Genomic DNA, 27,860 nt, shown 5'->3' on the forward strand with positions numbered 1-27,860 from the left:
ACTTGGCAGTTCCGAGTGTTTTTGTATCTTCCCAACTTTGGAAAAGATTATTATCGATGTGAGATCATGTAGCAGTTTGTGGTCAGAGCCGAATCCAGGACTAATAACCTATTCAGTTGCCATCTACCTGGACAGAAAATCTACAGATGACTAAAATGCATTTTTCTGTGTTTCCCACCTTTTTCTCCTTCGGCCCCTTGCCCTCTCTTTCAGCACGGAGGCGCCATTGTGTTGACGCTGAGCCAGACTGGGTCCCTCTTTAAACCGCGGAAGGCCTATCTGCCCCAGGAGCTGCTGGGAAAGGTCCGATCATCAGAAAATCTGGTTCCCCTTAGATGGTCATTCTGTCTGAAGAGGTTTTTTTGTTACTTGTTTTTTTAAAACATAATTATAGACTTGGAGAAAAATCGTATTCCTGTATGACTCATCCAGGTTCCTAAAGTGTTAACGCTTTTCTATATTGGCTTTATTCTTTTCCATCTACTTTTTTCCCTGAATTATGTGACAGTTACCGGAGACATGCTGCCTGCTTCGAAATAATGTGTATTTCCTAAAATCGAAGACATTCTAAATATATAACCACAGCGCAATTATCAAAATCAGGGAACTGGCATCGATATAATTCTGGGAACTTTAGGACGGGCCGAGATCTTCCCAGGTCTCCCGGTGTCCTTCACAGGAACAGTCCTGGTCACGCGTCCCATTTGATTGTCTGGTTCTTCGGTCCCTTCACCCTGGGACAGCACCTCGGTCTTTGTTTCTTACAACCTTTGGAAGAGTACCTGCCAGTCGTGGGTGGTTTTGTGGCTTGTCCGGCGACTTCTCCGGATGGCGTCTCCTAGCAGCTGCCACCGTGAAGTCTGAACACTTGGCTCAGGTGCCGTCCACCTGCTGTGTCCTCGGTAAAGTCACTGCGTTGGCTCACGCTGAGGCCGTGTAACTGTCCCGTTACTGCTCACACGCCGCCCCTTACTGGTCGGAGCGTTCATTTGTGATTCTTCCCTAAACCCGGCTGTGATACTTGCAGAATGGTGTTTTCCAGCTCCCTCATCTCTTCTGCGTCCTGTTGGTTGGCGTTCTGTTACGTGAGAGAACGTTCCTTCCCCTTACAGTTACTTGTTTCATTGTGGACACGCAGACTCCTCTTTCATGAGTTCTAAACCTTTACTATCGATCTCTGTTTTGGTGCTGAAATTATTCCAGATTTGGCCAGCAGACACCCCTTTGAACTGGCTTCTGTGTCCTCTTCACGCGCCTCCATCATTCTTGAGCCCCTGCTTTCTTGTTGGCAAGGAATACAGATGTTCCCCACTCATCTTGTACTTTCCATGCCACAGGCCTAGAATCAACCACTCCGCAGGCAGCCCTGGTTCATTGTGGAGGAGAGTGGCATGTGAATACCAAGTCCCGGGGCGGGGGGGGGGGGGGCCCTGGCCGGCTCAGTCGCTGGAGCGTGTGACTCTTGATCTCAAGGTCATGAGGTCAAACTCTACCTTGGGTGTGGAGCCTACTTTTATTTATTTGAAGATTTTATTTATTTAATTGACAGAGCATGCACAAGCATGGGGGGGGGGGGGCATCAGGCAGAGGGAGAAGCAGACTCCCTGCTGAGCCGGGAGGCCAGTGGGGGACTCGATCCCAGGACCCTAAGATCATGACCTGAGCCCAAGGCAGACACTTAACTGACTGAGCCACCCAGGCGTCCCTGGAGCTCACTTTTAAACAAAATGTTTAAAATATGCTCCCTTCTTCCAGAGGTGGAACCGAATGCCCCACCTCTTGAGCGTGGGCTGGATTTTAGATTCCAGGACCCGAGTGCTAGGTGTGCTTACTGCTGCTGGGGTGTCACTTCCTGTAGGCCTCCCAGGGCAGTCCAGGAATAGATGCACGCGTGTACGTGTGCTGTGTGCGCGTGTCTGCACATACATGCCCACGCACATCTCCGCATTTCCCAATTCCTGTGAAAAACCCGTGAGTGCAGACTGATCCCGGCCAGCAGTGCAGCCTCACCGCTGCCCCCCTTCCGGAGGGCAGGAGCCTTCTCTCCAGCAGGACGAACGCCATCCGAGCCCACAGGGAGGGTCGGTCCCCAGCTGCCAGCCCCAGGGTCGTGCAAACGACGTGGTGCAGACGAGAGCTTGGTATTCGCGTGGCGCGGTTTTTGTCTTTCTCAGCAGCATCTTCCGTCCAGGTGCTCTGTTCAGAAGTGAACTCAGGTCCCTTGTCCCTTCAGTATTGTGTTTGAAAACTGAAATATGGTTTGATGGATTCGTTTCAGTGTATGTTCCATTTAATGGGTCTTTATGGCCACCCTTGTTCATTTTGTTTCTGGTTTTTGAGTTTATGAACCGTCAGAGTGGTTATTGACTGTTGAAGTCAGAACTGTGAAAATCAGAATTGCAACTCTGTCTGCACACAGACCGGGCGTTACGTCTCGCACGAGTACAGGCCGGTGTGGTGCCCGTGCACGGCGGGGTGGCCAGACGGCGAGGAACAGAGGGGAAGCAAAGCGTTTTAAGTCAGGCCACTCTCTCTGCTGACTCGTCACTTAATGAATATTCTTCCTTCTCCAGGAAGGATTTGATGCCTTGGATCCCTTTATTCCCATCCTGGTCTCCAACTACAGCCCAGAGGAGTTTGAAAGCTGCATTCAGTATTATTTGGAGAACAGCTGGCTTCAACATGAGAAAGGTCGGTCATCGAACTCTCCGTCCGGGCTTTGTATTCAGTCTCACCGAGTCAGAGCCTTATCTCCTCCCGCGGCAGCAGCCTGCACTGTCTTTCTCCCTTTGTCTTGACTTCTCTCTGGCCGATGAGGCGGTAGGAAAGGTGGGGGGGCAGGGGGGTGGTTACAAGACAGTGCATCTCTTCCCAAACTCTCACGTCAGATGAGATGCTGACGCTGGAAGCCCAGCCCCATGCATGTGAGAGGCCAGCCGGCACCAGGCCAGCCCCTCGCTCAGCCGTCCCGGTCTGCAGACACGAGCGCCTTGGGCCGTGCGCTGCCGCCTTGCCCTCTGCCCCCGGCACGGGCGAGCGGAGGAGAGGCCGAGGTGGTTGTGTCGCTGGGTGAGAGCGAGCCAGCTGCTGTCGGAGGGGGTCGTTCGAAGACTAGAGGGAGGAGTAGAAAGCAGCCTCAGCACATGGTAGGCCAGGAGGCACAGTGCAGAGATTTCGGAGGGGGTCGGCATTTGACAGAGTCCGAGAGTCCAGAAGATGTTCTTGGAACAGAGGGAGAGACAGATGCTAGATTACAGAGGAAGAGAGAAAAAAAGAACCATTTGCTGGGAAGACGGATCTAGAAGCGCGGTCTCTCGGCAGTGGTCATTACATTCCAGCACCATCTGAAGCACGTAGCCTCTGAGCACAGAATTTTCTGGGCAGCACGGTGCTGCAGACAGAGCTGCGAGCTGTGTGCGTCTCCCCCCCCCCCCCCCCACTTTAGCTCAGACAGAAGAAGGGAAGAAGGAGCTGCTGTTCCTGAGTAACGCAAACCCCGGGCAGCTGGAGCGGCTCTGCGCCTACCTTTAAGCTGCGGTCATGGCCTGCCCGGAAGACAGGGGCCATTTCCTGTCCCGGACCCAGTCAGACGGGACGTGGCCAGGACGAGTCAGCTCCCAGCCTTCGGTGAAGACTGACGGTAGTGGCCTGAGATGTCCTCTTGTTCCTGAAAGTAGTTTATTAAGTGGAGTTTTCATGTTTTAAATAATTATGGATCTTTCCCTTAAATAAATTATCTTTCTTAAAGTTATGTGTTAGATTTATAAAATGGAAAGAGCCTTTGATTGGCCAAATTGAATTTCTCCAGCATTCTGCTTGCGAGGGGTCTGAAGAGACCAGATTCTGCAGAAATTTCCACTAGTTCTATTTCCACACTTGATTCAGGTCAGGAGATCGAATTTGCCCCTTAAGTTCTCCCTCCCACGCCGGTCCGCTGGCTCCCACGGTCGCCTCCGCAGGGGCCCCAGGACTACGGACGGATGGAGGGAGCCCCTCCTTCATGCACATGTGCGTGCCAGCTTGGGGAGATTTGAGAAAATAGTGACTCCAATCAGTTTCCGTGGCGTTGAATTCCCTGTCCTACCCCCATTGTAGCACTCGAGGCCAAGTCTGCGCCCCAGCTGCCACCTACCAGCCGTCTCGGGGCCCCGCAGCCCCCGTCCTGCCCTGTGTCGCCTGATCGAACTTTTGGGGCCGTTTGTGAGCACTGAATCACACGGTGTGTGTAAAGTGCCTCACACGTGGGCGGTACTCCTTCAGTGGTCGGTCGCTACCCTTTTGGACTTGATTTTATAGCGCTTTATCTGGCCTATAAAATAGGCCACGATATTTTATAGGCCACGAGGGAGACGGTCTGTGGACGTGCAGAAGCGTTTTCGCTGCAGAGTGAGCTTCCCCCCACTCAAACCGCCTCAAGGCTCCCTCTCAGAACCCAACCTTCGCCCCGATCCAGTCCTCAGTCAGGTCGGCCGGCCTGGGGTCCAGATCCCCACCTTACAGCGCCTGCTCCATCAGCCCCCGGCTCCGGGAGGCTGGAGGCCTGTTCCAAACCCTGACATGCCCCCACGATGGACGGTCGGGTCTTCAGCTCTGTCTTCACAAGAGTCAAAGCCCATTGTCCTCTCCATCCTCACAGACTGCTGACACACCCGTCACCTCCTGTTTGAGCTCCTACACGTTTGCCAGTTTGCTCTCTACCCACACCCCTGCCTCCCCCCCTCAGCCCCCTACACAGGGCCAATGACCTGAGCTGTCCTGCAGCTGGATCATTGGGCGGCTTCCATACACCTTTATTCCTACTGTCTAGCCATGTTCAAACCATAAAGAACCATGTATCATGGAAATCAGCCTCCTTTCTTGCTTCCTTTTCTAGAAGCAACTTCTGTTACCGAATTCTGGAGATAAAAGTGCACACATAAATTGGGTTTTTTTAAACACTGGAGCGTTCTCTTCTGTACTTTGGTGTTTCCACATAGCTTGGAAATTTTCCCTGTCAGGAGTCTGTCTTGTAAGTTGAGTGCCCTCGCACTCATTTCATTTGAAAAGGGAAGGAATGAAGTGGTGCCCACAACCTCCGGGAAGGGCTGCATCCGCTCTACACTCGGACGCTGGGACCGTGTCTGAGTGGGCACCTGACCTCCACTGCAGAGGAGGCCAGGACAGTGGCTTCCATCTCTGGGCGGCGCAAGTCAGGATCACTAGGCCTCATTTTCGCTAATGAATGTGGAACAGGAAGTTGTAGGGCTAGACCGTCAGAGATGTACAAAGATCCCGCTGGAGAATTAGCATCATTACTTCTGTAATTCGCTAAATGTCATCTGTAATCCACTCTGTCCAGTTTTCTTGCTTAAGATCCTTCTACAGACCTGACCCTCACGCCCTGATTGCTACTGTCTCCATGCTGCATCTGCCCCACAATTGGTCTCTTGGGGCTTCTCTTACTCAACTGCATGGATTGGAAAGTAAAAAATCCAGGGACGCCTGGTGGTTCAGTCGGTCAAGCGCCTGCCTTCGGCTCAGGTCATGATCTCAGGGTCCTGGGATCGAGCCCCGCATCGGGCTCCCTGCTCAGCTGGGAGTCTGCTTCTCCTTCTCCCACTCCCCCTGCTTGTGTTCCGTATCTCGCTCTTGCTGTCTCTCTTTCAAATAAATAAAAATAGTATTTTAAAAAAAAATCAAACTATGTAAGAATACACTTATCTTGATGAGCACTGAGAAATTTACAGAACCGTTGAATCATTATATTGTACGTGCGAAACTAATATAACACCCATGTACACGTGAAGTATAACATCTATGTTAACAATACTCCAATAAAAAATGAAAAAACTATGTAATTTATCCCGTTAGCAAAACAAAGGAAGAATAAAATTATCACCTTCATTCAGAGAAAGTTTTCTTCAATTCCAAATCCATTCATGAACAGAACTCTTAGGGGCACCTGGGTGGCTCAGTCGGTTGGGCGTCTGCCTTTGGTTCTGGTCATGGTCCTGGGGTCCTGGGATCGAGCCCCACATCAGGCTCCCTGCTCAGCAGGGAGCCTGCTTCTCCCTCTGCCCTTCCCCCTGCTTGTGCTCTCTCTCTCTCTCTCTCTCTCTCAAATAAATAAATAAAATCTTAAAAAAAAAAAAGGAAAAAGAACTCTTAGTAAACCAGAAACAGAAGACAACTTCCCACAAACTGACAGACAGTACCGACAAAAATTCTTCAGTCCACATCAGGGGCGCCTGGGTGGCTCAGTCCTTAAGCATCTGCCTTCGGCTCAGGTCATGATCCCGGGGTCCTGGGATCGAGTCCTCAGTCGGGCTCCCTGCTCAGTGAGGAGTCTGCTTCTCCCTCTCCCCCTCCCCCTGCTTGTGTTCCCTCTCTCACTGTCTCTGTCAGATAAATAAATCTTCAAAAAAAAAAAAAAAAAAACTTCAGTCCACATCAGACTCAGAAGTGAAGGGTTACAGCTTCCCCTTGAGATGGGAGGCGGGGCAGGGAGCAAGACATTTGATTCCACACCATTCTTCCTAGTCAATACACTGAGATGAGGAAAACAAAATGTTATATATAAGATTTGGAAAGGGATAAATACAATCAATCATCATTATTTATGGATATGATGGTGTAGAAACCCGAGAGTCTACAGATAAATTATTAAAATTACTAAGGGAGCGCAAGCAGTGGTGCTGGGTATGTCAGTATACACATCAGCTGCATTTCTCCATAACAACAGAAAATAAAAGTTTTAAAGATTTCATTTACAATAGCAACAGAAATAGATAAAACAAATGTAACAAAGTAGGTATATGATGTTTATAAATAAAACTATTAAATATTATTGGAGAAAACTTAAAAGGCCTCAATCAATGGTAGAATATAAACTAGAAAAGTTACTACTTTAAAGGTGTCAACTCTCCCCAAACCGATCTACAGAGATGCAAGGCTATCCCAATCAAAACACCTAGAGATTTTTAAATTTTTCTGTGCAACTTGACAAACTAATTCTAAATATTTTGTGGACACAAAAAAGCCCAGAATACACAAGACTTACTCTCACCTTTTACCCTATTTTGAAAACTGTCAAGCCTACAGGAATGCAGAGAGCTATACAAAAGAATCCCATATAACCTTCACCTAGATTCAGCCGTTAACCTTTTGTCACACTAGCTTTATCTTTCTACATATTTATTTCCTTTGTGTCATCATTTGAAAGTAAATTGCAGACACGTCTTTTATCACGTTTCTCCTAGGAATAAGATCTTCTACGTACCCAGGATATCATTAACCCACCAAAGAAACCCTTCATGGACACAACGTACTCTAATATGTGCTCTATTTTTTTTTTTTTAATGTGCTCTAATTTTAAATTTCTCCAGTTATCCCAATGGCTGCCCCACCCCACCCCCGCTCCAATCCAGGTTCCAATCAAAGTTCACAAATTACATTTACGCTGAAATATCTCTTTAGTGTCCTCTTAGCTTCAATAGACCCTCTGGTTTTTCTGTTATTTGACATTTTTGAAAATGCCAGGCCCGTTATTTTACAGACTGTCCACATTCTGGATTTGTCTCATTGTTCCCTTCAGACACAGGGTAAATACTTTTGGCAAACACGATACACAGCTGATGCTTTCTGTCTACCACACGTGACATCACGGCCGTTGGTTTCATTCTGGTGATGCTAAATTTGATCCCTTGGTTAACTCTGGCATCCATCATTGTAAAAGGAGCCTTCTCAATGTAATGAACAAGCAGAGTATTACCGTGAAATCCTGAAACTATCCCGTTTTCCCATAAATTATCACCCAAAGGTTTTAACATCCATTGATGATCCTCATCTGAATAGATTGTTAAACTGATGGCCGCAATCTAAATTCTGTCCTTCCTTCTACATTTGTTCAGCTGCTGTTCTGTCACCCCTAACACCCTCCCCTTTTTTAGTCTCCTTGGGGACTCTAAGACACTTTTTAAAATATCCTGTGAAATTGGAACAGACACGAGCAAAAGCCCAGAACATGACATAATTAGTAACATTTGAAAAGGTCCATAAATGTGACTACGTTTAAAAAGACAAAATAACAAACCTCTATTCTCCAAAACAAAACAAAAACCTCCCTTCAAGGAAAGGAAGAGGCAACCAGGGACAGGACAGGTGTTTTCAACACACAGACCTGACGAAGGGTTTGTGTCCCCAACAAAGTACTTACTGCTACAAACCAATGAGCCAACCCAAAAGAACACGGCCAAGAGAGCTGAACGTGCAGTTCACAAAAGAAGGGTATCCACATGGCTCACAGCCGTGGGAAGGGGCGCTCTCCCCCTCGCAGTTACCACCCGTGATGACGACTACCATTTTTGAAGATCACGGAGCACCAGCCCCGCCGCCCTACGCCGGGAACGGCTCTGAGAGCGCAGCCTCCTCACGGCGCGGAGCCCGGTCCCCGGGTCAGCGGAGCCCTCGTCTGCGGGTCCCCGCGCGACGCCACGGAAGGGGCTGCAAGTCCACGCAGGGGTGGGGAAGAGTCTCTCCGACAGCGTCGAGCCAAGGGCCGCGTAGGGCGCCTCCTTCCCGAAGGGCGACACGGGGCCCGGCGAGTCCTCCGTCGGAGGCCAGGAGGGCTGTGCCCGGCGCGGGAAGAGGGGCGCCTCGGCTCCGGGCCAGGGCTGTGTCTCCTGGGGCGCCGTCGGCCAAGCAGCAGCAGCCCCTGAGGCGAGACCGCGCAGAGCCACCCGCGGGAACCGCCCGCCAGGCCCGGCGAGGCCCCACGGCTCGCCCCGCTGCTTCCGGGCGCGCGGGGCCCCGGCCCCCAGCGAGCGCGTCCCACGCAGGCGGCGCCGCGGCGTGTGGGCGGGGCCTCCGACCCCCGACGAATCGCTCGTCTGATGGGAAAGGATGTGTCGGCGCACCAATAGAGCGCGGGGAACGAGGTCCCGCCCACGGGACTACGAACCAATCGGCCCCGAGCGGCGAGTTGGCCGGTCGCGGCTGCGCGACCCAGCGGCGCCGAGCGGCATGGCGGGTGGGGCCCGGGAGGTGCTGACGCTGCAGTTGGGCCACTTCGCAGGTTTCGTGGGAGCGCACTGGTGGAACCAGCAGGTGAGGCCTCCGGCCGGCTGCCCCCGAGGGGCCGCTGCTGCCGGCCCGACCCTGCGGCCCCCGCTGAGGCCGGGCCCCTCTCTGCGTCACCCCAGGATGCTGCGCTGTGCGACGCGGCCGATGCCGGGGAGCCGCCGGGGGAGCTGTGTCCCGACGTCCTGTACCGGGCCGGCAGGACGCCGTCCGGCCAGGACACCTACACGCCCAGGCTCGTCCTCATGGATCTGAAGGGTGAGGCGGCGGCCGGGGTCCCCCGGGCGTGCGGGGCTCGCGCCCGCCCCAGGCTGCAGGACCGGCGAGGAGCCGCCGCGGGCACCGCTGGCCACGGGAGGGCACAGCCTTGTTCCGCTCACGAGCCGACTCCGGGACGGGCTCCTCGTTCCTGGAGACGGCGAGGTGGTGAACCGTGGCCCTCTCGGAGGGCCGCACAGCTCATGGCTGAGCTGGGAAGGGAAGGGTGGTGCCCAGATTGTCCTAGACAAGGGCTTTTTCCAACTCCTGTCTGTTCAAGAAAGCTTGGAAGAGCCGAGGGCTGGAGGGAGGGTGGCAGCAGGTTGTCGGGTGACCCCAGGAAGATTAGCCGAAGGCGGGGAGGGGCTAGGCTTTGACCTAACAGCCCCCGTTCTCTTTTGTACAGGTAGTCTGAGCTCCCTAAAACAAGAAGGTGGCCTCTACGGGGACAGACAGCTAGATGCAGCGATAGCGTGGTATCTGTGGTCCTCAGAGGAGGGGGGACGTGTGCAGGAAGCCCGAGCATCAGTGAAACCGTGCCTGTCGTCAACCAACCTCTGTCTTCTTTCAGGCAGGGAAAGCTCACCACACACAAGGAGGAACTCTGTCCCCCAAATCCTTATCTCCAGGACCTTCTGAGTGCAGAGGTGAGGGCCTCTGCTCTAAGCTTTTAAACCCAGCGCTGTAACTAGATTGCCCCCATTGGGGCCCAGGGGAAAAGAAAAAAGAAAAGAAAGGATTTTGATCATCTTAAACATTAGCTTGGAACGGCATTTTAGGAAAAAGCACTTTTCCTTAAAGAAATGTGACTACGTGAATGAAAGGAGGCTGGAGGCTGTGGCCAGCAAAATCAGGGAGGATAAATTAACTTTTGCTTCTGGACCGGCTGGAGCTAAATGCAGATGTTTCTCATCCCTCCCAGGGAGTGCTGAGTAGTGATGGTACCTGGAGGGTCAAATCCATCCCCAATGGCAAAGGTGAGACTTCTACCAGGTACTATGGGATGGGGAACCGGGCAGAACCGGAACACGAAGAAATGTGCCTTTCCTTTGCTTTTCCTTCAGGTCCCCCGCCACTCACCGCTGCTACAGCCCCCAAACCACTTGTCCCCACAGAGAGCAGCAGCAGAGTCTGGTCAGATTTCCTGCGCGTCCATCTCCATCCCCGGAGCATCTGTATGATTCAGAAGTACAACCATGATGGGTATGGGGGCTGCAGAGGCTGTGGAGCAAGGACCTGGGTCCCCACCGATGTTGAATAAGGCTCTGGAAGGCCACCTTCCCTGCCCTCCCTGAACACAGGATCTTGGGCTAGGGGGTAGGGGGGGATGAATGGCGGGGTTCCTGCAAGTCAGGACTGTGCTCACACATGGCAGGGAAGCAGGCCGCCTGGAGGCTTTTGGCCAAGGCGAGAGTCTCCTGAAGGAGCCCAGGTATCTGGAAGAGCTGGAGGACAGACTGCATTTCTTCGTGGAGGAATGTGACTACCTGCAGGTAGCCGGAGGGCGTGGGGGGCACGGGCAGATGCTTTGTCTCGTCCTTTCTGTCATCATTCGCCTCCTTCCAGGGTTTCCAGATCCTGTGTGACCTGCACGATGGCTTCTCTGGGGTAGGCGCGAAGGCCACAGAGTTGCTACGGGACGAGTATTCGGGGCGGGGAATAATAACCTGGGGCCTTCTCCCTGGTCCCTACAGTCTTGGGGTGAGCAGAACCTGGGGAAAAGGCAGTCCCAGGGGCAGGGAGGGAAAAATGAGGGGATGACAGCCCAGGGAGAATGTTGCTTAAAACCAATTACCCTTCTTTCCCCAGGAGCCCCAGAAAAACATCTATCGTCTGCTGAACACAGCTTTTGGCCTGGTGCACATGTCTGCTCACAGCTCCCTGGTCTGCCCCTTGTCCTTGGGCGGGAGCCTGGGACTGCGGCCTGAGCCTCCGGTCACCTTCCCTCACCTCCGTTATGACGTAAGGCTCAGGCTCTTGTTCAGGTGGCGGGTAGAGCAGCGCCCGCCCACCCCGCCCTCACCTGCCAGCCCTCTTCGCGAAGCCTCAGCTTGAACTCAGCCACGACACAGCACACTGTCCTCCGCTTGCCCAGCCTCGGGCCAAGCACAGCCCTGCTTTGTCCCAAAGCGGGGCCGGGGCCGGGGCCGGGGAGCTCCCCTCTGCCATGGCAGAGAGGCCCGGGTGCTCTGCTCTCCAGACCCAAGACGCTGAGTGCCCTTGTTGATACCCTCTTTGCAGGCCACTCTGCCCTTCCACTGTGCCGCCATCCTGGCTACAGCCCTGGACACAGTCACGGTTCCTTACCGCCGGCGTTCCTCACCAGTTTCCATGGTTCATCTGGCCGATACGCTGAACTCCTCTGGGAAAAAGGTGTGGAGCCTTGTGAGGGGTCGGGCCAGCACCGAGCGGCCGCTCGGGTACTTGACCTCTCCCTCACCTTCAGGTGGCGACGGCGGCGGCGGCCATCCCCTTTCCCTTGGTACCAGGCCAGTGCCTCCCTGATGCCCTGGCGCAGCTCGGAGGGGCCGCGGCGTGGACCCCGCTGTCCGCATGCGGGCGTCCTTCTGGAGCGCGCTTCGCCCAGTCAGTGGTGCTGAGGGGTCTAGACAAAGCATGCCTCACCAGGTGAGGGCGGGCGGCTCCTCGGAGCCCCGGTCAGAGCTCGGCCGCACCCCCCGAAGAGCACCGCCTCTTCCTCCCCCTGCCCCACGTTGAGAGAGAGGGAGAGAGACCCTCAGCACCCCGCTTCGGCCGATGGCCTGGGAACCTGACTCCCAGCTCCGTATCCACACTGCGGCAGACTACAGGTGGTTTTGGCTCTGTTCCGGCAGCCGGCCCGCCCCAGGGACACGTCTGCCTTCACCGCTCCACGCGTGCGACACGGGGGAGGACGTTTTGGCCCAGTACTTGCAGCAGCAGCAGCCTAGAGCCAGGAGGTCAGTGGGAGGCCGGCTGTCCCCGCCCACACCCCACTTCGCTCACCTTCTTCGCGCTCAGCTGCTGCTCTCACCCCCCAGCTCCGCCCACCTGCTGCTGGCGCCCTGCAAGGTGGTTCCTCCGTACCCCTGCCTCTTTTCCCCAAGCCTCGGCCGGCACGGTTTGCTTCTGGATGGCCCGCCATCGGGGGCAGGTACGTGGGTGACGAAGGGACACGAGAGCTTGCACTGTATGTGTGGCCAGAGGGAGGCATGGAAGTCCACAGGTAAAAGTCCCTTTATTCACTGAGGCCACTGAAGCCACTGAGGGAAGTGGCTTCCTCTGGAGCACGGGTCTGCCAAGGGGACAGCACACAGGATTCACGGGGTTCATGCCCCAGCCAGGTCTGCCGCAGACCCGGACTTCCCTGTCGGCAGCAGAGCCCGAGGCAGGCTCCCCTTTCTGTCCCCCCACAGCCGTGGAGAGCATCCCAGTGCTTGGGGCCCTCTGCTCCTCTTCTACTTTGGGCCGGGCCCTGGGAGACTTGGCCAGAGACCTCGGCAAACTGGACGTGCGGCGCTGGGCCAGCTTCATGGACGCTGGGGTGGAGCAGGGGGACGTGGAGGAGGCGCTGCAGGAGCTGGGCAGCCTGGCCCAGTGCTACCAGGGTGGGGACGGCCTCGCGGACTGAGGTGTTCCAAGCAAAGGAAAGCGCTGCTTTACAATAAACACCGTGGGTGCAGGACTCAGTGTTCTGGGACTGGTGACACCAGCACGGGCATGTGCTACATTTAGAAACGCCGTGGTCAGGTCAGGTCTCAACAATAAATACACGCCGTGGGACCAAGGGGGGGAAAAAGGAGCTCCCCCCCACCGCCCCCGCCCCGGGCCGAGCACACGTAGCTTCTGAAGACCTTGAGCGACGCCTACGCGGGCACAGCTGCCCAGCCACCGGTCTGCCTCCGTCCTTGCCCTCAGCCCCCGCGGCTCTGTGCCCCGAGCTCAGGGACGCCCCGGCACAGTACAGGCGCCCTCCCTCGGGGGGCCGGCGGGGGCAGGAGGTGCAGACGACAGGCGCGCGCCCAGTCACCCGTCCATCTCCTCCTCAGACAGAAGGTCCCCGCGGTCTGACAGCTGGTCTGTGTTGCTCGTACTGGTTGCGTCCTCCTCGTCCTCGGAGCTGGCCTCGCAGGCCGTGTGGAAGAGCTGCACGAGTTCTCGGAAACGGTGGGAGACCTAGGGCGAGAAGGTGCGATTCCCACATACACTGAGCACGGTACACCGACGGGAGCAATCTCGTCCGCTCCACGCAGTAAGGTGGCGAGGGTTGCGCCCTCCACAGATGAGGGAACTGAAGAGGCTTCAGGTTTGGCCCTAAAAACAAACTAGAATCGAATCTCTGGGACTTCTACCTCGAAACCCCGTGCCCTTGCTCTTCTAGAACCACTGCCATGTGCCCTGATGAGTCAAGCCCCTCCTCTGGGCCCTTGGGGCTCGTCTCTCGGTTGGCCACCCTGTCCCTTCCTCGGTTTCCCTGGGGCTTGAGGCTCTAGCAGGGCTGAAGCCACTTACCTCGGCGGGGGTCTTATTTCCCAGCTGCTGGGAGATGCTGCTGAACGTCTGGGGCTGTGCTCCTCGCTCCTGGCACATGGTGAGAATCACGCGGTCAGCTTCCCTGGAAACCACACAGCACGATTAGTCCCACGTTAGGAACATGGATGTGTTCCACGAATTTTACACACACACGTCGTCCACCCCTACCTACCTTGTCCACAGGACCACCTTCTCCCCAGTGGAGCTGACCTTGCTGTTGTTGGCACAGACCGTAGCTTCTGTGGCCTTCGGGTGCGGCTCTCCCGCTGGACCCTTGCCCTGGCTTCCACTGTCCTTAGCCAGACCTCCCCTAGGGGCTTTGGAAGAAGTCTCTGAGATGTCAATTCCTGACGAAGGAGATTCACGGACAGGGGACATTCTGTTTCCTGTCTTCACGGCAGCTCTGCCTGCCAACAACCAGCTCTCTGGAGTATCTGATCTCTCAGATACCTGTGTTCTCCCCACGTCTCTGGTCCTTGAGCCCCCTGCTTCCTTCCTGAGTCCCGTTTCCTCAACAGTTCCAGGCCATTTCTCCGTTTCCGAAGCCTCCCAGGCCGGCATGGAAGCCTCTGGCTCACCCACTGCCTCCTGCTCCTCCCTCTCCTTCCGAAGTCTGGGGGATGCCTGAGGGCAGGAGAGGACCTCCTGCCCAGCCTGGCTTCTCCCCCCAGTGCAGAGCATGGCCCCAGTACTGGAGGGAAGCCGAGGGGTCTCCGGCGAGCAGGGCCGTGGGTCATCCAGGACGAGCTGGTCTGCAAGAGTCACTTCCTGAGGGGAGAGCGGAGTGCTCCCCACTGCCAATCCTGCTTAGGAGGAAAGTAAAGATCTGAGGGTATGGACAGGGTCAAGATGCACCTAGAACCCCGAGCTGCCGCAGGGCCATGCAGGCTGGTTACCACTGACAGAGCCCCAACCTCAAGGACCGAGGCGAGGATGGGGCCCGAGGTCGCTTATACAGCGATACAAGGTCCCACTGCCATGGCCCAGGGTGGCCGAGTCCTCGGGGTGCAGATCACGGGGCTCGGGAGGGCAGGGGAAGAGAGTACGCATCATGTGGGCGGCAGCACTCCCAATTCGGCCAGAGGGCAGAGGCCACAGCAAAGCAAAGGCCAGACACAGGACTTCCTATTACTTGAGTAACCTAATGGGCAGGGCGTTGGCTCGGAGCCGTTCTCGCTGGAAGTATGTTAGAATGAGGTGGGAAGAGGGACCGAGGCGGGGCTGGGAGGCAGAGCACTCACGGGGAAGAGGCGTCCCCCTGCTGCCAGCGCTCCCGCCAGGCTGCTCCTGAGCTGCCTCTGTGCTTTCTCGCTCCTCGGGGGCCTCCTCCTCCTGCAGGTCCTTACCCTGCCCGGCTTCCTTAGCACCGGGCCCAGGGCTGGCCTCCCGGTGGGGACTGCTGCCCGCCAACTCCTGGGGCTCCTTGCTCTTGTAGGACTTGCTGTCACAGACCTGCAGGTAACGGCCTTCTTGGTCAAGGGTATCCTCACACGGCCTTTGTTTTAGGGGCCTGAGCACAGGAAGCAGCCCGGCCACGATGATCAGCAGGCCAACTGACAATTTTTTATTTATTTTTATTTTTTTAAAGATTTTATTTATTTATTCATGAGAGAGAGAGATAGAGGGAGAAGCAGGCTCCCAAGGAGCAGGGAGCCTGATGCGGGACTCGATCCCAGGACCCAGGGATCATGACCTGAGCCGAAGGCAGACGCTTAACCGTCTGAGCCACCCAGGCGCCCAGGCCAACTGACAATTTTAAAGTCTGCTTCTCCCGCTCCTCGAACCAACAACTCTTATTTTTGCTGCCAGCCAACCCTACCCTAGAGAACCGGCATTACTTTTAGGGTCTGTGTATTTCATAAGAGAAGAAAAAAAGAAATCAGAAATATTTGAAGTGATACAGATTGTTCCAATTTCAAAAGCCTTCCTTACCCACAGGATTATCTTCAAAAAGCAAAATCCATCACATACTTGTACGGGATTCTGTTTGGCGCACGCACACTCACACTGCGTGACGGGGATATAGCAGACAGCCCGGCGCGGTGAGGCAGCTACGGCGCCCGGCCCCCCACGCGGTCCCCCCCGCCCCTGCTCACCCTGCTGCCACAGTGGCCGCAGCTTCTTCTCTTGCTCTTCTTCAGCCTGGAGTCAGGGCCTCCTTCATGGCAGGAGCAGGCACAGTCCTTGGCTCCATCTGGCCACTCAGTCTCCTAGGAAACACTGGGCTTGGTTAGTGGCCAGCTAGGGTGCGTGATGCCCAGAGAACACGCGGGCTGCAGGCCACCCGAGCAAGCCGCCCTGACCAGCACCCTTTCTCCTTGGCGGCACTGCAGCTCTTCCCATGGCCTGGGGGGACTCAACCACAGCCCGCTGGAGTGCCCTGCCACGACCCTGCAACGACCCAGAGGACTGACCTAGCCCAGCTGCCCAGATGTTTCAATACTGAAGTCAGATACAATCGGAGGCAAAGTCCTGGGATGACCGACCACCTTGGCTCCCGCGTCCCTGTACCTGGGGCTCTGCCCCCTCCACCGACCCCTTCGGGGCGGGGGGCTTGCTTTGTGCACAGGGAGGCCCCCTCAGGGACACTCTCTGTTCAGGGACCCCAGATGCCAGTACCGTTATTACCCCCCCAAACGACAAAGAGGCTGACACAGATTCAGTAAGTTGCCCTAGGTCATCCCGCTGCTAAGAAGCAGTTTTGCCGAAGGAAGAGGAAAACACACTCCTCCTGGGCGAGTGGCGGAGGGCAGTGAGTCTGAGCAGACTCCAGGCCGCCGGGGTCCGCACCCCAGCACTGCCACTTAGGAGACACGAGGCCCCGGCACCAGCCTCAAGCTGCACGTCCCTTTCCTCTTCGGTCAAATGCAAACAAGAGCCATCTGTTCATGGCCCTGCCGTGGAAGGAAGTGAGGGAACGACCCGGGTGCGACACCTCCGAGAGGTACACATCTGTCGTCACACAGCTGAGCGTTAGCCGTTACCGGTACTGCTAAGTGGGGATGCTCGGTTCTACCTCTTCACGCAAACAGAAAGGAAGGAATCGAGACCCAAGGGCAAGGGAAACCACTCCAAGCCAGAGAGCCGAGGGGGAAGCATCGTTGTAATGGGGCGGCTGTGGGGGAGCCTCCTCGGCACCTCCCCGCCGACCCCCGGGGGGCTCTGCAGCCTGACCCGACCGCCTGGGGCCCCAGAGGCCGTGCACCGCACCAGCCAGAGAAACATGCAGAAAACTCAAGGCCTGCTTTATGGCAAGCGGGTGACACCCTACAACCTGGGGTACCTTGTCATGATTTTGGACCCCAATCTCTTTTCTTCTTTTGCTCTTGGAGGCCGTGGGTATCTTGGGGGGCTCCTCTTCCTCCTCCACATCGGGCAGTGCCACTTCTTCAAAGCCGTCAAACTGGGGAGGAGCAGGGGCCCCTCAGCGCAGACCCTGGGCAGGCACCCCTCCGACGCGTGGCCTGCCCCCTTCCCAAGCCCACTGCAGCCTCGGAGCCGGTACCTCGTACTCCTTCTCCTCCGTCCAGTTGATCTCTTCAAAGTCCCCCATCCGGCTGGCTGCTGGGCGCAGGTGATCAAAGAAGACGGAGAACTCGTCCTGCAGGTGGTCATGGCCCTTCAGAAGCTGCCACATCTGCGTCTTGAGCTGGGGAGAGTGGTCGGGGGAAGGATGAAGCGTCCAGGGTCTCTCCAGGCTGCCGTCCCAAACCAGTCCCATTCGCCCCCAAGGTCTATCCTCCTTGTCCACTGAGGGACAGCCAAGGAAAGCTCTCCTGGACCGCTAAGACTTCTTCAGCATCCCCTCCCTGCTCGCATGCCTACACTGGAGGGGGATTAATAACACGTCTGATCCCTGATGACCACACCCTGCACCCCGGCCTCCTGATCTCCAGCTCCGGCAGCAACCCGAGCACGGCGAGGAGACGGGTCCCCCCCAGGCCCCATCACCTCCTTCCCTGAACTTCCCTTCCAGGCACTGATGGCAACCCTGAGCCTCTGAGTTCATTCAGGCTCTGGTTTCAGGGGACAAGCACCCCCTGTTCCAGGGGTTTATGCTTCAGGAAAGCCGACAAAAGTCCTCGCCTTCTTCATCCCCTCCGGAAGTCCAAGAACCCCAGAAGCAAGAGAACGGGCCCGGGTGCCAGCAGGACAGGGAAGAGCACCTCCGTGATCTCCTGGGGCAGGCAGTCCGCACAGCTCTGGAGGACCCTGATGATCTTCTGGTGGTGCGAGGGGTTCTCTGCAAAGCAAATCTCCAGCTGCCGAAGAAACTTGCGGCTCTTCTCAAACGCCTGCTGTTCCTCAAACTACCCCGGTGGAAAGAAAGCAAGAGCGTCACGGGCGCAGCGAGCGCGGACCGGACGGCGCTACGCCCACGGAGCGAGCGTCGGGCCCGGGAGCGGGGGCGACGGGGACCCCGTTTACAGCCGCCAGACGGTGCCTAAGGCCCCGGCATCTACGCACCTTGGGCTGCAAAGGCAACCAACCCAAGAGTCTCGGACGGGACGGCAAGCGTCCGGGGGCGTGCGAATGTCAAGCTGCTGGCTGTCTCACGGGCTGTGACCTCAGACGCCGCAGCTCGTCTCCGTCTCCAGAGTGCTCGCACCCATGCTGCTCCTCCCACGGGGAGAGAGCATGTGCGGGTGTGCGTCCCCCCCAGGACCCCGGGACCCCGGGCCTGCCTCAAGCCGACCAGAAGAACTCACTCCACCCTTCACTCCTGGGTCTCCCTCTCCTGAACACCTGGGACTAAGCCCTCGCATGTAGACACTTACTGGCCAACATTTCGAATGTCACCTTCTGCAGTGGCCATCCCCGACCACCGTGTACGAAATAAAACTGCAAGGCCCCACCCCCACCCATGCCCCCTGCAGCTCTCTAGACCCCCTTCCCGATGTACTTGGCCACAAGGCATTAGCGCTCAAAAGCATTATACACATTTTACTGTTCATATGTACTGTATAATCCTTATATACGTTTACTATATATGTATTTTACTGTTTTATCATCTGACTTTCCCCAAGAGAATGACACTCCATGAGGGCAAGGACATCGTTCTTTTGTAATTACTATATTCCTAGGACCGGAACCCTGCCTGACGATGCACTGGACACACACAATAAGTATCTGCTGGAACGAACACCTGTTTTACAACAGGGAGGAGCAAAGGGTGTGTGATTCACCCATGGTCTTCACTGGTGACCGAGGGTACAACCCCTCATTGCACATACAAAGAAAATGGGAGAAAAGGGGTTGGGAAGACCACCCCTTGAAAACAAGGGGGCGCTGATCACCCTGGGCCAAGGCAGGGCCATCTGACCGGGGGTCGCCGAGAGACAAGGATGGCGTTAGCCAGTTCTACGCAGGTCCCCTGTCCCCGGACCCAGCAGCCCCCCCGGGTGTGGCGTTCACGCGTCCACTCACTAATCCACAGGCCAGAGCCTGCTCGGGCAGCAGGAAAGCAGCGAAATCCTTCAGCAGCTGAGGCCAGTCCTGGAGCAGAACCTGCAGGCTTCTGTAGAGATCCACAGCTGTCTGCCTCTGAGTGCTGGACTCGAACTCATAGATGACCTGCAGGAAGTCCTCATACTTGCCAGGGATATGCTGCAGTGCTTCTCGTACCTACACAGGAAGACGTTCCGCCATCAGGACAGGGAAGAGCCATATGGATTGAGGAGGAGGAGGAGTCCCCACACAGAGCCCCAGAACCACCCTGTGGAGCGTACTCCTCCAATGGCTCCTGAGATCTGCTCACGGAAGACATGGAGCAGTGAGTCAGGCACCACCGCCCCTTCCCTGCCTGGCCGGCCTCTAAAACGCCTTCATTCTCCAGGGGCCACAGCCCTCCCTACAAAACCAAGCGAGCATTGTCTCCAGCCCACGGCTCTAGCCTCTCCCTCCTGATCTCAGCCCCTCACTGAGATAGACAAGGAGCGCTCCGCACACGCAGTTCCACATGGTACCGCGGGGGGAACCACGCATACGTTAGGAACGCTGGTAAACTGTCAGCAGACCAAAAGGCATGACCATCACTGCTAGCAGGCCGAACCGCCGGGGGGATAAAGGAACCAGATGGCTGCATGCCAAGGGCAGCTGCCAGGCACAGTGGGGTCAGCTCTCCGAAGACCAGGGCACTTCCCGGAGTCCACTCTCTGGCCAGTGCACCAACGGTCTTTCTTCTCCTGCCGAGGGCTCGGGAAACGCCCGCTTTAGCCAACCCTGCGAAGTCACCCCTCTCACTGATGATGGCGGCGCCACCTTTCCCTGCTTTCTGAACAACGGAGAGGTGATGCTCAGGGATTCACAACAAGCTGTGGACGACGGAAGCCTGGGTCCTGTCTCTCTCACAGATCTGAGGGCAATTCCAGGAGAGAGCAAAGGCAGAGGCTTGTGAGGTGGCTGTGCGGCTGGAAAATCAGACTCTGTTTTCAACACCGGTCCCTGGAAAGGAGAAGCGGCCGCGTTTGGGGGGACGGGCAGTAGCGGGAAGCAGTCCCTGCCTACCCTGGTCAGGTAAGCCTGAGCAAAGGCCAAATCCTTCTGCTCCCTGAGGGGGTCCCGCTCGAGAATGTCCTCGTCATACAGCAGCAGCAGCTTGGACGTGTCCTTGCTGGCCCGGGCCCGGCTTCCCCGCTTGCTGCGAACTCGCTGACTGCCCCGGCCCTTCCCAGCAGCTCGGCCGCTCTCTCCTGGGAAAACACGCAAGAAAGACGGTTGTTCGGGCCCCACAACCCTACTCCTCCCCACAACCCGCACCCAGCCCACCCAAATCCCGCTGGCTGTCTGGGATGGCCTCAGGAGCAGCTGGCAGGAACGTGGCAGGAAGGCACGATGGCGTGGCAGGCCAGCCCCCCACAGCGCCGGCACAGTCGCACCCCCGGGGTGAGAGGAGGCCCTCAGCTGCTGCACATAGCCAACGGGAGTCCGGAGCAGGAGCATGGGCTCACGCCGGGCTCTCACGCACTAGGTCTCGGTGAGGAACCGCAAATAAACGTGGCTCTTAGCCACGCACGTGACAGATGGATTGAGAACCAGCATAAACGCTCGCGTGAACCTAATGCAAACCTAGCAGCTGGTAAGAGTCACATCTGAAATGTCTGAGCACGCTTCTCTGCAAAGGCTCCAGGCAAACATGTTTGGGGGAGGGCAGCGTGCAGGGGGGCCCCCAGAGGACGTCCTCTGAAATCTCACACCTGGTTTTCGGACCAGCCGTTCGGCACAGCACTCAGAGAGGAGGCTGGCTGAGACCCGCCCCGCACACCAGGCTCGCCACTCACCTGGCGGGGCGCTGCTGGCCTCCGCTTCCAGGGCAGTCCCGGGCGAGGCGAAGGTGGCCGGCGGCTTCTCAGCAGGGTCTCCAACGGCTTCGTCTGTCATTTCGTCCTCCTTCTGCAGGCTCTCCATTCCTTCTGCCTCTTCTTCCTCTTCTTCTTCAGGCTCAGAGTTCTCCTCCTGGGAGTTCTCGTCCTCGGACTCGCCCTCCTGGCCCGCGCGCCTCTCGGAGGCCAGCCAGGTCAGCTTCTCCATCGTTTCCTGCAAAGCCCCCGAAAGCATCCGCAGGGCTGGCGCCGGCTCCCCACAAACCAGCGGCGCAGGGAGAGCGGGGCTGCCAGCCCAGCAGCAGGTGGGGGAAGGTGCGTTTTATACCAGGAAGACCGTTTTCCTTTGCTGGGGTCCACACTTACGATCTACATGTTTAGGCATTTCAATTGCGCACAGGTGACTCAATCTAACGCTTTAGTGACTGAGTCACACATAACACCCAAGGAAAAGTTCACCTTTTCCTCCCCTCCCGCCTCAACCTCCCGCCCCCAAACTGTGCCACACGGTATTCAAAAGTCAAATAAAATGACAGGAGGAGGGCGCCTGGGTGGCTCAGTTGGTTAAGCGACTGCCTTCGGCTCAGGTCATGATCCCGGAGTCCCGGGATCGAGTCCCGCATCGGGCTCCCTGCTCGGCGGGGAGTCTGCTCCTCCCTCTGACCCTCCCCCTTCTCATGCTGTCTCTCTCAAATAAATAAATAAAATCTCAAAAAAAAAAAAAAAATGACAGGAGGACTAAGTGCAGCAAGCAAGCAGGTGACCTGTCAACAAATCAAGCAAATTACTGAGGCCACAGAACACCGGAGAATATTCCCCAGCTCTCACCTGGAGTTCCGGGACTGAGAGCACAGACTCCTCAGAGGCTGAGGACATCTCATCCTCCTCATCTTGGGTCAGGTCGTCAAAGTCCTCCTCTTCCTCCTCCTCTGGCCCGTCCTTCTCGCCCCCAGCTTCCAGCCCAGCTGGGATCCCCGGCGCCTGGCCGACGGCGCTGGCCAGGTCCTCAGACTTGCCTGGGGGGCTGCCGCGCACTTCAGGGTCGGCGCAGGGAGCAGCCGTCTTGGGAGATCCTCTGCTCACATCTCCGGAGTCTCCCTCATCCCGAGGTCCCCGAGAAGCTGACGAGGTTCTAGCCAGCTCACTTCTGTCGTCGTCCTGCTGGAAGGCCGGCTGTCTCCTTAGCTCGCTAGGACCGCTCGGCCCCTCACCTGGGAAGCCGGCGTCCGGTCCCACAGAGCGTTGCTCTCTGCGGTCTTCACAGGTGGCCCGCCCTGGGGACCCCCTGGGGTCATCCTCCCCAGGGTCCTGAGCTTCCATCTTGACCATTTCCTGCAAGTCCCCTGGAGGCAGCGGCTCCAGGGCCTGCCTCCCATCCTCGGCCTTCACCAGAGCCCAGCCACAGGCACTGTTCTCCGGCTGCTCTTCCCGGCACACATGATCTGCTGCTGGGGGCCCTGGGCTGTGCTCCTCTTTGGGGAAGACGGGAGCACAGAGAGGAGATAGTTCCTGGGGTTCTAATTTGGGTTCTAGGCCTTGGGAGGCATTTTTCCCTTCAACCAAAGGACAAGCAATGTCCACATTCACTTGGGCCTTGTCTTCAGGGGCGGAGGGAACAGGAAGGCTCACAGAGTTGCTGGAAACAATCAGGGGTGGGAGAGAGGAGGCCACCAGGGGCTGGCTCAGTGGGCAGGGGAAGGAGGTGGGGTTCACCAGGAGGGTGGTGATGGGGATGGCCTGCGGAGTCTGGGCCACGGCCGCGCTGACGGGCTGGATCACGTTGCAGCCGCTGCCGAGGCTGACAACCTTCACCGCGGCGGCGGGCACGGTGAAGATGACGGGGAGCGGGTGGAGGAGGGAGGCGGGCTCCAGACGGAGAGAGGCCGCGGCCCCCTTTCTCTTGGAGGCTCTTGGCTTCGCACACGGCTTTCGAAACTTGGAAGGGGCGAGCGAGGGCAGCATGACCTTGGGCACAGGGGCAGAGGAGAGCAGGGTCTGGGGCTCAGACAGAGGGAAGCTGGTCCTGGCCTCGGGGGCTGCGGGAGGCAGTGCGGCCGGAGACTCACAACTGTCCCCCGCCGTGACCCCCAGCGGAGGGACGCCGGGCCCCGTCTGCAAGACAGCGGCTGGCTGGATCGCACGAGGAATGCGGACCACCATTTTGCTTGGAGGGGCTTCGGACAGAGCTGACCTAGCTGGTGTTTTCCCAGAGGTGGAGCTGGGCTGGACAGAGGGGCTGGGTCTGATCAGCAAGGGCTTCAGGACTGATGGCCGCTTCTGTCTCCAGGCCTTCCTGGAGAAACAGTTGGCCACTGGCTTCAGTTTCAGGACTACACCCTTGGGCAACAGCAGTGGGTACAGAGTTTCACTGCCCAATTCCGAGCTGCCTTTTCCCAGGCCTGGCTCTAAGCTGCCCTCAGCGGTTCCAGTCACACTTCCTACCCCTCTGGCGCCGTCCGCTATGCGCCACAGTTCCTCCTGGATGGACGGCAGACTGGCCTATGAGAACAAGAACACACTGATCCAACACGTGTCAGAACCTGGAGAGAAGAACGGGGCTTCCGAGACTTTAGGGGCCTTTCCAGGACAGTCTCAAAAAATCTTTTCAAGGAATTTTCTTGCAGGATATCCAATTTCTAAAGACTACATCCTAAGTATATGCTCTAGAAATGCCGTATCATTTTGCCACAATTTCTCAGAGGTAGCAGAGTCACGTGGGGAAAGGGGCAGCAGCAGGAGAGGAGGGGGAAGGAGGAGCACCCGCTGAGCCCGCGCTACGGCACCAGCTCCAGCTCCGGCTCTGGCTCCGCCCGGGGCATAAAGTAACCCCCGCCCCCCACCCTGCCGCCGCCCACACGCCCCGGGGAGGAAAGCCGTACCTTTAACCAGAACGGAAGCCGGTGCTCTTCCCTCTCGACAGGTGGCTTCCACTGATGGGGCTGGATCTCTTCACAGCATTTCACCAAGACGGGCAACTGTTTGGTCTTCTTATAAAACTGAGCATGAAGAAATGACACACGAGTTACATTCTCTCCAGAAACACTGCCCTCTGTTGGACTGGGGAACTGAGTGTGCGGCAGTCTGCGACGCCCCCCGCCCCCCCCCCCGTACACACATGACCATAACCAGCACATGCTACATGCTCTGCATTTCAAATTACACTAAGTTCTCAATCCTAATGACAATTCTGCAACACTCGCGATCATCAGACAGGGAGAACTTTAGGTCACAGAGAAAAGGAAGCAGAAGATCTCGGAGCCCATCCTTCGGATCTGCTCCTACACGCAGCGCCTTAACCCTCAGCCACGACCCACGGAAGCTTCCTACTGAGGAAGTAATGGTGCAAAGGACATCAGGGGGGAAGGGAAAGAAGAGACTGAAGCAGTTTTAAGAGTAAATTAACAGGAATCAGGGGCGCCTGGGTGGCTCAGTCGCTAAGCGTCTGCCTTCAGCTCAGGTCATGATCCCGGGGTCCTGGAATCAAACCCCGCGTCGGGCTCCCTGCTCCCTCCCAGCTCCAGGCTCCGCGGGAAGCCTGCTTCTCCCTCTCCCACTCCCCCTGTGCTCCCGCTCTCGCTGTGTCTCTGTCAAATAAATAAATAAAATCTTAAAAAAAATTAACAGGAATCAAAACAGTGACAAGCATCCATCCAATCCACATCTGCCGAGCGCCCGCTAGAGGCCAAGCGGACAAGTGCGAAAAGCCCTTCCTGCTCCCGGGGAGCCCACAGACTCACAGGACAGTGAGCCAAACCCATGCAATGCTCTGTGAGGAAGTACAGAGATGCACCCACAAAAATGACACACACATCACACTTGAACAACAAAGACAATTCTGGAGCAGCTACAACTACAGATGAATCTCGACGGCACAGAGTTGGCCGAGGGAGGCAGGGAGGGGCAGACACCCTTCTTGTCCCAAATCACGAACGTGATGAAGGAACCACAGAGACTGGTCTGGCTACAACAAAGGCATGTGAAGAGACTTCCGGAGACAAGTCGGAGGTAAGGCGGGGGGGCCTTCCGGCCATGCCAAACAGTGTGAGCTGCACCCGGAAGTCATCTGGAGGTGGCCACGGCAGCAACGGGAAGGAGCCAGAATTAGGAACGCTGGTTAGAAAACAAGGGCATTACTGCAGCCGTCATGGGCCGGCGCCAAGGGCATGGGCATCAGGGTAGGAAGCAGGGTAAGAACACGGAGGGCTGGGGACAGCCCGGCATATGGCAGTGGTCAAGCTGGGGGGCCAAGGACAACCTGCAGCTTCGTGCACTGAGACAAGAGCCAGACCGCAAGGTCCCAGAGACAGACCACAGCAGGGGGAGCTGCGGGAGGGGAGGGTGCCGGCAGCCACAGGCGGAAGGTTCAAAGGAACAGAGCTCAGACTGAGGAGTCAACGAGGCAGCCCGGGGAAGAACTGGCAATGGCTGGCGCTCGGGAGAATCCGGACCAAGGACACAGACTTGAGGACCATGAGGAGACAGGGCACCCCGACACGCTGCGAGTCTCCTGTGGAACGTGGACGTGTGGGAGGAGCGGGCAAGAGGAGCTGGGGAAGGAGCAGCTGGCTGAGAGCAGGAGCGAAGGCGCCACAGTCCCAACCGGACAGCGACACAGAAGGAGGCCACGAAAGCAGCCCGTGCATCACCCAAGAGGGAAGGAACAGATCTTTGCAGGGATACCGTCCACACTTACAGAGCTTAAAGAGTGAAGGAGAAACGCACTGTTAAAAACAGATTAAACACATCCATTTGGCTTTGTTCCCTCTTCAAACCCCAAGAAAACAAGGGAATTGCTTTAAGGTAAAAGCCTATAAGGAGAGAGAATGAAAGATGAAAGCAACAAAATTTTCAAAACTAAAAAGCAGATGGATGAGTGGAGACACGTAGGACAATGAAGAAAGCCGAATGTCACATGGAGAGAAGTTGAGGGCCGACGAGACAGATGTCAAAGGCCAGCCACAGGCTGAGACAACAGAAACCTCTAGAAGTGCGGGTAAAGCTGGAAGTGGGAACAGGTAAAGATGAGGAGGGCAAGCAGAAGCAGTTGAAGAGGCAGTGACGCCCCAAACCCCACCCCGCCGGCCATAGCTGCGGGCAGCCTCTCCTGAGCCGAGCAGCTGGACAGAGGCCGCCAGGCGCCGTGGGAGGAGACAAGGGGACAAGTCCAGCCTTCGTCCTCCCCTGCTTCCCACACTCCCTCTGCCGCTCACCATTAAAGAATATTCAAAGAATGTAAAAAAGCTATTGGAAATTAAAAATATAGCTGAAGAAATAAAGAGCTACCTCAGCAGAAAGGTCAGAAGAAAAAGCTGAAGTAACACCCCAGAAAGTACAACAAAAGATCAAAGTGTTGGGTAAAGAGAAGACCACTGGGAGGCCGGGGGTACCGCCCGGGGGACAGCACGCGTTGTGGGGGCGGGGGGGGTGCCCAGTCCTTTCAGGATTAATGACACTGGACCCACAGTGAGGCATCCGCAGCAGCATAAAACCCCAAAACGCTGGAGAAAAGGAAAAACCCTACATGCCGCTGGGGCGGGGGACACAGGTCACACAGGTTCAAGGCATCAAATCTAAAGAGGCAGCACTAGGAACGAGAAGAAAATGGAGCAAGTCCCTTAAAACTTTCTAATAAAAATTATTTCTAACCCACTGAAGGTGGAGAGTAGAAAAGGGATATATTTTTAGACTTTTTAAAAAAACTTTTTATTTTAAATAATTTGATTCATAAGAAGTTGCAGAAATAAGACAGAAAGGTCTTATGTAGCCTTCCCTGTTTCTTCCAACAGTAAGACCTTATGTCGCACAGTGACAATGGTCCTGTTCACGCAGTGGTGAACACTGGGAATACGGCCAGTTTAAATCTACACATCTGTTTCTCAAGCACTCTTCCCCAGAATGCCATGAGGATGTGCTCCGCTAAAAGAAGGAAGTAAAATCAAGAAAGATGTGGGTTCGGGGACCAGGAGGATGCACAGGGGAAAGAAGCAAAACCAACCCATGATGATGGGGGAAGAAAAATCCCAAGAAGCCGTTCGTGTAGCAAGCGGAGAGAGCAACACGTTTAGAGGGAACAGCATAAGCGGAGTTGGGGAGAGGCTTCCTCAGGAAGCTGAAAATGACCAGACTCCTAGCACTAAAGTAAACTCCAGTGTTGAACAGCTAATACATACCTCACGAGACCAAGCCCCACCGGCTCCCCCAAATGCAATGATCAACTCCACAAAAACATGTCGGCAGGAAAGCAAAGCAATCACGCTACACCACACAGCTCAGCTGGGAGGGACACGTACCAAGCAATTACACGCTTATAATGTGAGCCCTGAATCTAACCAACACTGTGATCTAGTGGGAGAACCGGAGGACAGAAGACACCTGTGATGATGGCAGGGCTGTGGCAGTGGGAGGCCCAAATCTCTGTTGCCCGTGTTGCACTTTACTAAATAAGGCTTCAATCCAAAGCATCAAGTGGTGGCAATGACAAGCAAGCCACCCAGATACAGACGCAGACATACCACCCCTCAAAAACCTCAGTAGGAAATCGGGAGAAAAATATTCTTTGTAAGAAGCCTCATAGAACTATTTGACTCTAAAGCACTTAAACTATTTACCTTTTATAAGATATATACTTTTAACTTTGATAGACATACATACCCACATAGAAAAAGGTAAGCACAAGGATACAGCGGAGTGTTGTCTACCCTTCCAGAAGGC

General features: G+C 56.2%; 3 protein-coding genes and 1 long non-coding RNA gene across 18 annotated transcripts in view; 2 read left to right on the forward strand and 2 right to left on the reverse strand.

The window, feature by feature from the left end:
• Positions 1-3,639, forward strand: part of DAP3 (death associated protein 3) — a 32,605-nt gene extending 28,966 nt beyond the window's left edge. For both annotated transcript variants that reach the window (XM_027610251.2, XM_027610253.2), the window contains 3 exons: positions 214-303; positions 2,574-2,691; positions 3,446-3,639. In XM_027610251.2, the coding sequence (XP_027466052.1) occupies positions 214-303; positions 2,574-2,691; positions 3,446-3,531 (294 nt within the window). In that variant the 3' untranslated portion in view covers positions 3,532-3,639. The remainder of the gene's footprint in view (positions 1-213; positions 304-2,573; positions 2,692-3,445) is intronic.
• On the reverse strand, positions 3,105-8,809 carry LOC113931958. Of its 2 annotated transcripts, XR_003522927.2 has the most exons (4): positions 8,195-8,809; positions 5,879-6,527; positions 3,526-3,667; positions 3,105-3,246 (listed from the first exon to the last, which is right to left on the reverse strand). It is a non-coding gene; the product is annotated as an uncharacterized LOC113931958 (long non-coding RNA). The 2 variants fall into 2 exon arrangements; XR_003522926.2 differs by having other exon boundaries at positions 5,879-8,805.
• A 118-nt stretch (positions 8,810-8,927) lies between these two features.
• Positions 8,928-12,979, forward strand: MSTO1 (misato mitochondrial distribution and morphology regulator 1). 5 transcript variants are annotated; one of them, XM_027612511.2, is made up of 14 exons: positions 8,928-9,084; positions 9,180-9,315; positions 9,722-9,791; positions 9,887-9,962; positions 10,238-10,292; positions 10,380-10,518; positions 10,691-10,808; positions 10,882-11,016; positions 11,125-11,277; positions 11,557-11,688; positions 11,762-11,943; positions 12,150-12,254; positions 12,336-12,448; positions 12,711-12,979. In XM_027612511.2, exons 1-14 carry the CDS (start codon positions 9,001-9,003, stop codon positions 12,923-12,925), a joined length of 1,713 nt encoding a protein of 570 aa, XP_027468312.1. In that variant the 5' UTR covers positions 8,928-9,000; the 3' UTR covers positions 12,926-12,979. The 5 variants fall into 5 exon arrangements, 4 of the variants coding, with proteins under 4 accessions (XP_027468312.1, XP_027468315.1, XP_027468313.1 ...); XR_003523178.2 differs by having other exon boundaries at positions 8,953-9,084; positions 12,119-12,254; positions 12,711-12,739; XM_027612514.2 differs by having other exon boundaries at positions 8,953-9,084; positions 12,336-12,415; positions 12,687-12,979.
• Positions 12,980-13,033: 54 nt separating this feature from the next.
• GON4L (gon-4 like) overlaps positions 13,034-27,860 on the reverse strand; it is a 68,590-nt gene continuing 53,763 nt past the window's right edge. For 7 of the 9 annotated variants that reach the window (XM_027612504.2, XM_027612507.2, XM_027612506.2 and 4 more), the window contains 13 exons: positions 24,029-24,145; positions 21,978-23,648; positions 21,108-21,363; positions 20,335-20,519; positions 19,255-19,452; positions 17,994-18,137; positions 17,333-17,476; positions 17,111-17,230; positions 15,924-16,037; positions 15,069-15,279; positions 14,000-14,630; positions 13,807-13,909; positions 13,034-13,470 (listed from right to left, as the gene is read on the reverse strand). In XM_027612504.2, coding sequence (XP_027468305.1) covers positions 13,321-13,470; positions 13,807-13,909; positions 14,000-14,630; positions 15,069-15,279; positions 15,924-16,037; positions 17,111-17,230; positions 17,333-17,476; positions 17,994-18,137; positions 19,255-19,452; positions 20,335-20,519; positions 21,108-21,363; positions 21,978-23,648; positions 24,029-24,145 — 4,044 coding nt within the window. In that variant the 3' untranslated portion in view covers positions 13,034-13,320. Of the gene's footprint in view, positions 13,471-13,806; positions 13,910-13,999; positions 14,631-15,068; positions 15,280-15,923; positions 16,038-17,110; positions 17,231-17,332; positions 17,477-17,993; positions 18,138-19,254; positions 19,453-20,070; positions 20,183-20,334; positions 20,520-21,107; positions 21,364-21,977; positions 23,649-24,028; positions 24,146-27,860 lie in introns of those variants that run through there. The other 2 variants (XR_003523176.1, XR_003523177.1) reach the window with 2 other exon arrangements.

This window comes from Zalophus californianus, chromosome 10 (assembly GCF_009762305.2).
Source record: "Zalophus californianus isolate mZalCal1 chromosome 10, mZalCal1.pri.v2, whole genome shotgun sequence".
Classification (NCBI taxonomy): Eukaryota; Metazoa; Chordata; class Mammalia; order Carnivora; family Otariidae; genus Zalophus; species Zalophus californianus.

Bases quoted from the DNA above. Each gene is read 5' to 3' on its own strand.
- MSTO1 (XM_027612511.2), top strand. From the start codon at position 9,001: ATGGCGGGTGGGGCCCGGGAGGTGCTGACGCTGCAGTTGGGCCACTTC. The intron at 11,278-11,556 runs GTAAGGCTCAGG...CCCTCTTTGCAG, and splicing joins TCCCTCACCTCCGTTATGAC to GCCACTCTGCCCTTCCACTG. The intron at 11,689-11,761 runs GTGTGGAGCCTT...CCTCACCTTCAG, and splicing joins TGAACTCCTCTGGGAAAAAG to GTGGCGACGGCGGCGGCGGC.